This window comes from Mandrillus leucophaeus, unplaced genomic scaffold, assembly GCF_000951045.1.
Source record: "Mandrillus leucophaeus isolate KB7577 unplaced genomic scaffold, Mleu.le_1.0 Scaffold117, whole genome shotgun sequence".
Lineage (NCBI taxonomy): Eukaryota > Metazoa > Chordata > Mammalia > Primates > Cercopithecidae > Mandrillus > Mandrillus leucophaeus.
This window is the reverse complement of record NW_012099987.1, coordinates 973,555-986,171: the sequence shown is the minus strand read 5'-3', so window position 1 is coordinate 986,171 and position 12,617 is coordinate 973,555. Positions and strand designations below refer to the sequence as shown.

Here is a 12,617-nt window from a genome sequence, read left to right as displayed (position 1 = left end):
GACCTGAAATGAACTACACAAGGGCAAGTCAAAGGGGGAACAGTAGGAATAAAATAAAGATAACTGTCAATTTGTCACTAAGGCAGGTAAGCTGCAAAAATGGTAAGACATGAGTTATCAATCACTGAGTGTCTGCAGTGGGCAGGCCTTCTGCTCTGCACTCACATTTGCATGTACCTTATCTCACTGAATTCTCACAGTAATCTTACAAGAGAAGAATCATCAGCTCCATCATACAAGTGGAGAAACTAAGGCTTAGAGAGGTTAACTCCTATGACCCTAAGAGCAGAGCGAAGATTCAAATCCAAGGCAGTGTGAGTCCATGGCCCATGTTGTGTTGTACTCTGGGCAGGCAGAATAATGATCCCTGCAAGAGGACAGGGATAACAAATTAAAGAGGAAGTGAGTACAGGACAGCTGAAAGTCTTTCTATGTATGAAGTTGCACCAAGAGAGGCTTGTGGCCACCACTCTCTTTAAACAGAGGCATTCGGAGTTTTCTCTCAGCATTTACTGTCCCAAGGTACCTGTTCCATCTTAATTTTAAAAGGTCCTCAAAGGAATTTTGTCATGAAGATCTGGTCAACCCAAGTGTCTTTCACATTATCCCCTCCCCTCACCCCACAGACAATGCCTTAATTCTGGCCTCACCTGCCTTGCCTAGACCATGGCAGGAGCATGCTAACTGGTCTCTCCTCCTCTAATCTGCTCTGCAGCCAAAAGGAATCTTGGAAACACAAATCTGGGCATCATTTCCTTGTATGAAACTCTTCAAAGCAGTGGTCTTCAATAAAAACTACTCATTAGAGTCACATGGAAGATTTTAAAACATATCAGTCCCTGGGCTTTTTTGATTCATTTTGTTTCGTTTTTTGAGACAGAGTCTCGCTCTGTCGCCCAGGCTGGAGTGCAGTGGTGTGATCTCGGCTCACTGCAACCTCTGCCTCCTGGGTTCAAGTGATTCTCCTGCCTCAGCCTCCTGAGTAGCTGGGATTACAGGCACCTGACAACACACCCGGCTAATTTTTGTATTTTTACTAAAGACATGGGTTTCACCATATTGGCCAGGCTGGTCTTGAACTCCTGACCTCAAGTGATTTGCCCACCTCAGCCTCCCAAAGTGCTGGGATTACAGGCATGGGCCACCGCGCCCAGTGATCTACAATATTTTGAATTTTTTTATTTAACTTTAATCTCCAAAGATGGTTTAATTGACCTGAGATGGGGCCCAGCCATATTTTTGAAAAGCTCCCCAGGTGCTTCTAATATGGATCCAAGCTTGAACACCACTGCAGTTTAATGGATGAGATGCCCACTTTTAAGCCAGAAATACTAAGTTCAGACTTGGACCTCCTCTTCCACCACTCCTTCCTGCCCCCATATTCAACAATCTAACCATACTGAGCTGCTGATCCCTAATGCTAACTAACCCACCCTTGTGATAACTCAATCGATTTATCCATGAATTGATTAATCCATTCATAAGGTCAGAGCCCTCATGATCCACCACCTCTTAAAGGCCCTGCCTCTTAATACTATTATACTGGGGATTAAGTTTCAACATGAGTTTTGGAGGGATCAAACATTCAAGCCATAGTACTCAAGACTCAGCACCAAGGCTACCTTCTCTGTGAAGTCTCCATGTAATCAGGCACAACTAGTGGCTTCTTTCTCTGGGCTTCCACAGCACTGTCTCTGTATGAATATATCTCTATTGTATTGAAATTATGTGTACAAAGAACCCTCACCTCCACAAAAAGCAGGAGGTGCAATGATACTTCAGATACTTCTTGTGGCCATTTTACATCTTGGCCAACTTTTTACTTCAGCCCCAGCAGTATCTCCTTATCTCTCTATTTTTGCCCAGGAGCTTCTCTCCTGCTGCTTAGGTTGTCACCTGTGGTACCCACATGGCCCCTCTGACACACGTGCAAACCTGGAAGTGACAGGGACTCAACACCTGATGGGAGCAACCCTTGACCAACAGGTGATGAGAACCAGGGGATAAATGCCCAGGGCAGACAATTCTAAAGTTCACTCTCCACAGCTCTTCAGAGGGTCCCTGGGAGGATCAAGCCTCAGTTGCCCAACATGGTAATTTGCTCCTCTCTTTCCCTTCTTCCTTGTTTCCTTGGAATCACTTCCCAAACTAAACATCCTGCATGCAATTTCTGTTACTAGGATGTGTTGTTTGGAAAAACTCATTAAGACAAATGAAAAGAACATTAGTCTTTGGATCAGAAAACTGAATTCTAGTTTTAGCTCCCCCTCTGCCTTGGGTGAGAGAACATCTAAGGCTTTGATTTTGTTATCTATAAAATGGGTATGGCCATTACTGGGTATATAGCCAAAGGATTATAAATCATGCTGCTATAAAGACACATGCACACGTATGTTTATTGCGGCACTATTCACAATAGCAAAGACTTGGAACCAACCCAAATGTCCATCAATGATAGACTAGATTAAGAAAATGTGGCACATTTACAACATGGAATACTATGCAGTCATAAAATAGAGGAGTTCATGTCCTTTGTAGGGACATGGATAAAGCTGGAAACCATCATTCTGAGCAAACTATCGCAAGGACAGAAAACCAAACACCGCATGTTCTCACTCATAGGTGGCAACTGAACAATGAGAACACTTGGACACAGGGTGGGGAACACCACACACCGGGGCCTGTGGTGGGGTCGGGGGAGGAGGGAGGGATAGCATTAGGAGATACACCTAATGTAAATGACGAGTTAATGGGTGCAGCACACCAACATGGCACATGTATACATATGCAACAAACCTGCACATTGTGCACATGTACCCTATAACCTAAAATATAATTTAAAAATAAATAAATAAATAATGAAACGGGGATGGCTGGGCACCGTGGCTCACGCCTGTAATCCCAGCACTTCGGGAGGCCGAGGCGGGTGGATCAACTGAGGTCGGGAATTCAAGACCAGCCTGACCAACATGGAGAAACCCCGTCTTTACTAAAAATACAAAAATTAGCCGAGCATAGTGGCACACGCCTATAATCCTAGCTATTCGGGAGGCTGAGGCAGGAGAATCGCTTGAACCCAGGAGGCAGAGATTGTGGTGAGCCGAGATCGCACCACTGAGCTCCAGCCTGGGCAACAAGAGCAAAACTCCGTCTCAAAAAAAAAAAACAAAAGGGAGATAACCTTCCATTCTTCACAGCATTCATGGGAAGAAAAAATGGAAATGCATGTGGAAATGATTTATAACTGCAAGCACTAAATAATATTATCATTATGTTTTAGGAGGAATTCCTTCCCTATTCACCCTTTAAATCAGTGGTCCCCAACCTTTTTGGCACCAGGGACCAGTTTCTCGGAGGACAATTTTTCCACAGACCCAGAGGTGGAGAGAAGGGGGCAATGGTTTCGGGATGATTCAAGTGCATTACACTTATTGTGCACTTTATTTCTATTTTTATTACATTGTAACATATAATGAAATAATTATACAACTCACCATAATGTAGAATCAATAGGATCCCTGAGCTTGTTTTCCTGCAACTAGACAGTCCCATATGGGGTTGATGGGAGACAGTGACAGATCATCCGGCATTAGATTCTCACAAGGAGCACGCAATCCCGATCCTACATACGTGCAGTTTACAATAGGGTTTGCGGTCCTATGAGAATCTAATGCTGCCACTGATCTGACAGGAGATGGAGCTCAGACAGTAAAGTAGGCGATGGGGAGCAACTGTAAATACAGATGAAGCTTTGCTTGCTCACCTGCTGCTTACCTCCTGCTGTACTGGTCCATGGCCTGGGGGTTGGGGACCCCTGCTTTAAATGATAGAGATTCTCAGGACTTGGACCTTGACTCTCTTCTCATTTTATAACCCCTTCCTAGATGACCTCGTCCATTTCTAAGACTTCAGTCAATCAATGCCATCAGAGACATAGCTTTAATCTAGGCCTGTGCTATCTAACCAGGGTAACAAATAGCTGGCAATTGAGCACTTGAAATGTGACTAGTTGGAATTGAGATACACCATAAGTTAAAATTTGAAGATAGTATGAAAAAAGAATGTATCTCATTAACAATTTTTTTTTGGCTGGGCATGGTGGTGACTCACGCCTGTAATCCCAACACTCTGGGAGGCCGAGGTGGGCGGATCAAGAGGTCAAGAGATCGAGACCATCCTGGCCAACATGGTGAAACCCCCGTCTCCACTAAATACAAAAATTAGCTGGGTGTGGTGGCATGCGCCTGTAGTCCCAGCTACTCAGGAGGCTGAGGCAGGAGAATTGCTTGAACCTGGGAGGCGGAAGTTGTTGTGAGCCAAGATCACACCACTGCACTTCAGCCTGGGCTACAGAGTGAAACTCCTCTGTCTCAAAAAACAAACAAACAAACAAAAAAAACAATTTTTTTTTTTTTTTTTTGAGACAGAGTCTTGCTGTGTCACCCAGGCTGGAGTGTAGTGGCGTGATCTAGGCTCACTGCAACCTTTGCCTCCCAGTTTCAAGTGATTCTCCTGCCTCAGCCTCCCAAGTAGTTGGGAAATACAGGTGCCCACCACCACGCCCAGCTAATGTTTTTTGTATTTTTAGTAGAGACAGGATTTCACTATGTTGGCCAGGCTGGTCTTGAACTCCTGACTTGGTGATCCACCCGCCTCAGCCTCCCAAAGTGCTGGGATTACAAGCGTGAGCCAACGCACCCAGTCAACAATTCTTTATTTTGATGAAATGTTGAAATAATATTTTGGATACATTGGGCTACATAAAATATATTATTAAAATTACTTTCACCTCTTTTATTCTACTTTCTAAAATGTGGCTCTTTGAAAATTTAAAATTTGGCTTGTTTTATATTTTTGTTGAGCACAGCAGTAGACATTTGCTCAGAAAAGAAAGGTCCAAATCTGATTATCCAACTGCTTTCTTGACATTTCCCATTGGCTTTCCAATACTCAAAACAATTCTTCAAAAATTACACCCAAAGCCTCCCCATCCTTCCAAATTTTTCTTGTAGCCTCCTCCTGGTATCCTCCTACATCTCATCCCCCTCTAATTCATTGAAATCAGAGTGATCTTTGCAAAAACAAATCTGATCATACCACTAGCTTCCCACTACTCTTAGGATTAAAACTGAAATCCTCAACCTGTCTTGCAGGGCCTGCACCACCTACCTCCCAATCTTTATGTAACACATGGCCCACTCCTGCTCTCCAACTAGTTCCTAGGAGATACCCAACTCCTTCCTGTTTCAGGACTCTTGCATCCGCTTTCCTTCTGCCTGGAATACTTTTTTTTTTTTTTGAGATGGAGTCTAACTCTGTAGCCCAAGCTAGAGTGTAGTAGCGTGATCTTGGCTCACTGCAACCTCTGCCTCTGGGGCTCAAGCGATTCTCGTGCCTCAGCCTCCCAACTAGCTGGGATGACAAGTACGTGCCACCACACCCAGCTAATTTTTTGTATTTTAGTAGAGATGGGGTTTCACCATGTTGCCCAGGATGGTCTCAAACTCCTGAGCTCAGGCAATCCGCCAACCTTGGCCTGCCAAACTGCTGCAATTACAGGCGTGAGCCACTGTGCTCGGCCCTGCCTGGACTACCCTTTACCTATGTCTTTCCCAGCTAACTTCTAATCATTCCTCAGATATCATTCTAATATCATTTTTTCAGGGGAGACTTGCCTGATCCCAAAACTTTCATTTGGTGGCAATTTATCACAATTACAATTAATAATTTGTTACTAAATACGTTTGCGTCCCCAGATGGTAAGCTCAGTCACATCTATATACCGGCTTTCCTTATTGTGTAGCCCAGTGCCTAACACAGACAATGAATATTTTTTATTTTACTTTTTTTGAGACAGAGTCTTATTCTATCAGCCAGGCTGGGGTGTAATAAATAATTGTCAATGCATAAATTTATATAAAATGAATGAAGAACTGCTGAATGAGGTATGGTCAGAAAGTCATGTCATTGTGTGTTCTTAAAACACATGTATCGGCCGGGCACGGGGGCTCACGCCTGTAATCCCAGCACTTTGGGAGGCTGAGGCAGGTGGATCACAAGGTCAGGAGGTCAAGACCATCCTGGTTAACACGGTGAAACCCCATCTCTACTAAAAATGCAAAAACTTAGCCGAGCATGGTAGCAGGTACCTGTAGTCCCAGTACTCGGGAGGCTGAGGCAGGAGAATGGCGTGAACCCAGGAGGCGGAGCTTGCAGTGAACTGAGATTGCGTCACTGCACTCGAGCCTGGGCGACAAAAAAAAAAAAAAAAAAAAAAAAAACTCAAACAAAAAGCAAACAAACAAAAAAAACACATGTATCAGTACAAATATCCAAATAAGTGTTATCTTTTAAATGGTTATTTTTGGAAGCAAATATATTTATTTCAATAAACTACTCAAACCAGTTTAGTAGCCCATGATATTTGGGATGATCCTGGTACTAGTGTACAAACTATGCAAGAAAAAAAGTTTTTTTGTTTCTTATTCTAGATTTTATAAAATGTTTTATTCATTAAACTTGGTTTTGAACGACTTCAGAGTTATCATTCAAGAGTATGCTTTAAAGTGGCAATGCCTAGTAGAACTTTCTACAGCAATGGAAATATTCTATATCTGTATTGTCCAATACAGTAGCCACCAGCCATGTGTGGCTATTGAGCACTTGAAATGTGGCTAGTGCAACACAGGGACAGAATTTTTTATTTTATATAATTTTAATTGACTTAAGTGTAAAGAGCTGAATGTGGCTAGTGGCTATCAAATTGGACAGCACATCTGCTTTAAAGCCATCACCAGAATACAAGTTTCTGAAATATTTTGCCCCCAATATATGCCAGGAATCTTACTAAAATTATATAACCTCAACAAATGACTAGTTTGCATATATAAAACTATCTTTATATAAAATAAATCAGTGATATTATTAAAAAGATTCACTTCAGATGCCAATGACTGCTCTTCAATACTCCTCCCTTTTATTTAAAGAATGCCAAAGACCTTGTTCCATTTTGCCAGGCCCATATAACAATGCAGAAGCAACCAACAGACTTGAAGGAGACCACTGTGAATGAGGGAAGGTCGTCCATGACCACACATATTCTTGGGAACATAACTCAAGTTTGTCATGGATTTTGCCTGCTAGGCGTCTCCCTCTCCAATGATGCAATACTGAACATGTAAAAAGGTCAAATTAAGAAGGCAATCATGTATTTCTGGAACTGGTAAACAAATAATGGAACCAAGATGTCATAAGACTTCAACTGTGAGTGAAGTTTTGCCAAGGAAACAACATCACTCAATATTAAAAGGCAAGAGACCCTTAACAATGAGATAGTATCAGCTTTCTGTCTTGACAAAGGGACTGCTGTACACAGCACCACTGGGTTGAACTTGACAAAAAGATGCCAGTGTGACACCCACGCCTCTGCTATACAGTGATTTGGGTGGATGGCAAAAGTTTCAGAGGCCTGGCATATGCAACCATCCTTCCAGGCTCCCAGTTCAACATCTTCAAATACAAGAGAATATACTTCTACATGTGTATTCCCAGGCCTCCATGGTCAAGTTAACTTTTGGATATATTACTGCCCACATATACATACATGCTTATTAGTATATTGGTATCATCTGGGCCCTTATATATTTGTTTACTGTAATTTCAGTGAAAGTGTAAAATGGTATATCTATAATATAAATTTTTATTTACCACATGCTTTTTAATTGACAGATTAAAAAATATAATGACCATATTACAAAGTACTTGTGAGATATTCATGTCTGAAATTTTACTTTGATGAACTGGAAAGAAAACAGAAATACATTAAAGTTAATGAGCCTAATGATCTTTAATGATAGTAACTAGTTGTTCAAATGTAGAAATATCACAAGAAATCTGCCTATCCATGAATTCATTTCAAATGACTATACTTGATACACATGTTTTCTGATTTGCTTTTATTGATTTTGTTGATTCTTTACTATATCTGGAGATAAGATACATGTCTTCTCCACAATCTCTGACTTCCACAGTACTTTATACAGAGCTGTATAATAAACGTATTGTTTTGGTGATAGTGATAATAATGAAGTAAAAAGAACAGAGTGCAGTATTGTGATTCACCCATGATGAAGAAGTGGAAATATACTAGAATATAGAATCTTGGCATAGTATTACACAGATCTGGATGAGCTGAATAAAGCATTAATCTCTGCCAGAGTATCAATTTAATGAGTTTGCTAAACAATCATAAAGGCAGTTATCTTCCCACCACTAATTGATTCAAGGCATTTACTCTTCTAGAATGAGCATCTATTTCCATTTTACTCCCCTAATCCAGTGGAAATTGACTTGTTTCTGGGCTGTTACAACCTCAACTCCTCCCCTATGCTCTACATACCTTAACCCTCTTCCCCCTGTCCCACCCAGATCCCCTCTTACATACACACAAACGCACACACATATTTGACTTACCTTAATGTTTTCTGGCAATGCTTTGTTCTGAGTCAGTCCCACAGCAAGCAAAGCTATCACAGCTATGATAGAGGAGAAGCCAAGGATGGCTAGGATATTCTTGGAGCAAAATGTCTTCACGTTAGACTCTAAAACCAAAAGCAGAAAAAAAAAATACCAACAAGAAATCAAAAACACTGATTTTCCTCCCCTTTCTGTCTAGTCTTGTAATGGCTACCTGGAGATATCAGAGACAGATTAAAAGCCAATCTTTTTTATCAATGAGGCACTTACAAAGTAATTGGGAAATAATTCAAGAACAAAAGGATTTGTTTGTACTTCGACAAAGGCCAAGACTGAGTTAGTGGCTGTGGCAAGGACAAAACTAGGTCAGTGATCAGATATGGAATGAGGAGTGAGAAGAGCCCCAAATTGGCTGTTTAACAGGTCATACAGATCTATCAAGGTACAAGTAACAAATAACAAAAAACAAGGATAGCCCTCCTCATTTTTGAAATCTACCACAAAATGTTTAAGATGTTAAAAAGTATTAAGAATGCATCATCAAACAACAAATCCTACTATTCCATGACATTTCCTGGCTTGACATACATACTCCTTGCATTTAGACCACTCTTATATAGTAAGCAATTAGTAATGGCATAGAGGCTGAGGAGTCCTGAACATTTTGGATCAGAATTCATATTATCTTACTTATTTTGTCTTTAGTCTCATTCTGTCATGGGACATTAAAAAGGCTCCAATGGTAGAGTTATATAAAGGCAAAAGTGGCTGGGCGTCATGGCTCACGCCTGTAGTCCCATCACTTTGGGAGGCCAAGGCAGGTGGATCTCAAGGCCAGCAGCTCGAGACCAGCCAGGTCAATATGGTGAAACCTCATCTCTATCAAAAATACAAAAATTAGCCAGGCGTGGTGGTGGGCACCTGTAATCCCAGCTACTCAGGAGGCTGAGGCAGGAGAATCACTTGAACCCAGGAGGTGGAGGTTGTGGTGAGCCGAGATCGCGCCACTGCACGCCAGCCTGGGTGACAGAACAAGACTCTGTCTGAAAAAAATTAAAAACCGAAAACGGGTGCCGTGGCTCACACCCGTAATTCCACCACTCTGGAAGGCCGAGGCAGGTGGATCACAAGGTCAAGAGATCAAGACTATCCTGGCCAACATGGTGAAATCCCGTCTCTACTAAAAATCCAAAAATTAGATGGGCGTGGTGGCGTGCACCTGCAGTCCCAGCTACTCAGGAGGCTGAGGCAGGAGAATCACTCGAACCCAGGAGGCAGAGGTTGTTGTGAGCCAAGATCGCACCACTGTGCTCCAGCGTGGCGACAGAGTGAAACTCCCTCTCCAAAAAAAGGGCAAAAGCTACTTTGGTCAGATGTAAACAGATTGTATAGAGGAAGCAAACAGGAAATGAAATGGTTGCACCATTCCCTCCATTTTGACAACTCAATCTCCTCCTCTCTCAACGCCCCAAACTATCCCCAAACGTTTTCCTTATGCTTTGGGAAGAAAGGACAAGATAACATAATTAAAAAGCATACAGAAATGAGATGGGTTCTCTAGAATAGTTTATACTTCTCTAATGACAGAGGGTGGGATCAAAAAGCTAAAAGAGGAGCCCAGGTCTCCTCTTTCTCTTTCCCCCTTTGTCAGTAGAAGCTGGCTGGGCACTGAAATGGGAGCTCCCCCTGAAGCTCTTGAGCAGAAGCTTGAACTTAATTCAACTCTAAGCCTGGATTAAGGTATGGGTCTCCAATCCACCTCAATCCCCAGAATCTTGAGGCAGTCTTTACCCACCAGACCAAACAATGCAAAATTTAGGAGAAAAAGTTTTAGCAACATCATTATCTATTGCTTCCAAACAAGGAAGAGCAGATGAAATACACAGTGCTTCCCCACTTCTCCCTTCCCAAAAGAACCTTCATTTTGTTCAGATGCTTGCCTTTCCCCCAAGCTCAGGGATGGACTTGTCTGTGTAATTGCATTCCCTCACCAGTGATTGGTTTAACAATGGGTATGCCACCTAATTATGGCCCATGTGACCCTGGAGGAAGTCTTCTGGGGCAAGTCTAGGGAAAAAAGAAAACATTCTCTCTTCATCCTTAAGCATTGTCCTGCCTAGAAGGGATGACATCCAATGATGGTAGAGCAGAGAGATGCAGAGAATGTGAGTCCTTGATGGCATTTTAAGCTGCTAAATCAACAAATGCTGAGTCCATCCTTCCACAAGACTTAATGCTTTGACCCAATTAGAGTCAGGATTTTAATTACTTGAAGCTAAAACATCCCGATAAAACTGGTATGGGAGAGATGTCCTCTTTGATGCCAGTGTTCTGGAATCTGGAAAAGAACCCTCTAAGGGCACCCCATTTTGGCTCCCAATGTTGTGATGTTGACAAACACAGCCCTAACTAGCATGTCCTTTGGATAAATAATTATAAATATAACAACCAATTATAAATATAACAACAAACAAATTGTAGCAATGTTTCTACCATAATAAAATTTTGAATGTTTTACTCCCTCAACCTATTCAACAAGGTCTATCTATTAACTTCTTTTGTTTTTGTAAATATGACGATCTTGCTATCTCATTTTCCTTCCATGGCCATTTCAGGCACTATTCTTAGCATCCAAGTTACTACAATAAAAAAAAGAAAAACTGATAAGGCCTCTGCTCTTTGGAATTTACATTCTAGTTAGGGAAAAAGATAAACCAGAAAAGAAGCACATAAATAGGTCATATCAGGTCATGATACACGCTAAGAAGAAATTCAAACCAAGGAACGTGATAGAGTGACTTGCAGTAGAATTGGGAATGAAGGAAAAGGTATCAGATTGAGGGTCAAAAAAGCCTCTCTCAGAAGATGACATTTGAGCTGAGACCTAGAAGGTGACATCTGAGGAGAAAACACCAGCTTGGAGAGGGAGGAAGAACATAAGAGGGAGAAGGAACAGAAACTGCAAGAGCCCAGAGGTGGGAACCAACTTGATGTGACTCTAATTATTTCTTCCTTTTCCTAATGAGAATATTTACTAACTTCTTCTTGTCACTGAGGAGTTGGATATACACTTTTCTACATTTTCCCACCTTTTGCAATGATATCCAGGTTACCAGAATATATGGAAGCCTTTCATCCTAAAAAGACTTTTAGGTCAGAGAGAAAATTTAGGAATTTTTCCATAAGTGATTTTTCAAATGTTTTTATTACCAAAAAACCCACAATGGTTAAGTTTGTTTTTCATGTAACTGACTACATTATCCAGAGAGCAGTAATTAAAATGCTGTCTTCCATGGACTATATGAAATCCAGTTTTCAAAAGCCCTGATCACATCCAGGAAGCAGGAGAGTCATCTCAGAAGTGGTGCCAGAGAAGAGGTGCTAGAGGTGTGGTGCAGGTTGACATATCTTGGATGTGCTCATAAAAATAGAATTACTTAGGTAACTGCCCCTTCTTCTTGGACCCCCAGAGTGCTTTCAGACCCCATGACTGCCACAGTCAAGCTCTGTTATGGAAAATTCACATTGATTGTCTTCCCCCTGAAAAGCCCTTAATTTGCCTTGTGGCTAACAGAAATGTGGTTTCTGTCATACAATGCGAAATGGTATTTTGAAACAGAATTTCAACAAACAATTTTACCAAAAATATCCAATGGCAAAGTGTTATCATTGTTTTCCCTTTGAATTGGCTTACTGTACTGGAGAATTTAAGACTGCCACTTCCTTTGCATTTTTTTCTTTTCATGTGATGAGACAAGGGAGAGGAATTTTCTGCTTAAAGTGAGACAGCAAGGTAATATTAACTTCAACTCGTCATCTGACAGAGAGACAAAACTGAAGGAAACCCAAGCTTTGAAAAAACACAGGCTGATTTCAAGCCAACTAGCTGTGTCAGAGGAAAAATACCTTCAAGATTTTTATATGAATCAAAGGAAGCAAAGGTTCTTTTGATTCTTATAGAAACAGCTATCATGATGTCCAGTTACAATCATACTAAGGTGAAAATCAGAATTATTTAATTTCAGCAGGGTGCGGTGGCTCACACCTGTAATCCCAGCTCTTTGGGAGGCAAAGGTGGGTGGATCGCTTGAGTCCAGGAGTTTGAGACTGGGGGGTAACATGGTGAAAATCTGTCTCTACAA

The 12,617-nt window shown here is 41.5% G+C and overlaps 1 protein-coding gene across 6 annotated transcripts in view; it reads right to left on the bottom strand.

The window, feature by feature from the left end:
* Window positions 1-12,617, bottom strand: part of ENTPD1 (ectonucleoside triphosphate diphosphohydrolase 1) — a 174,626-nt gene that overhangs the window by 34,660 nt on the left and 127,349 nt on the right. For 5 of the 6 annotated variants that reach the window (XM_011999954.1, XM_011999944.1, XM_011999962.1 and 2 more), the window contains one exon: window positions 8,473-8,600. The exons of the other annotated variant lie outside the window; for it this stretch is intronic. In XM_011999954.1, coding sequence (XP_011855344.1) covers window positions 8,473-8,600 — 128 coding nt within the window. The remainder of the gene's footprint in view (window positions 1-8,472; window positions 8,601-12,617) is intronic. 6 annotated transcript variants of the gene reach the window in all.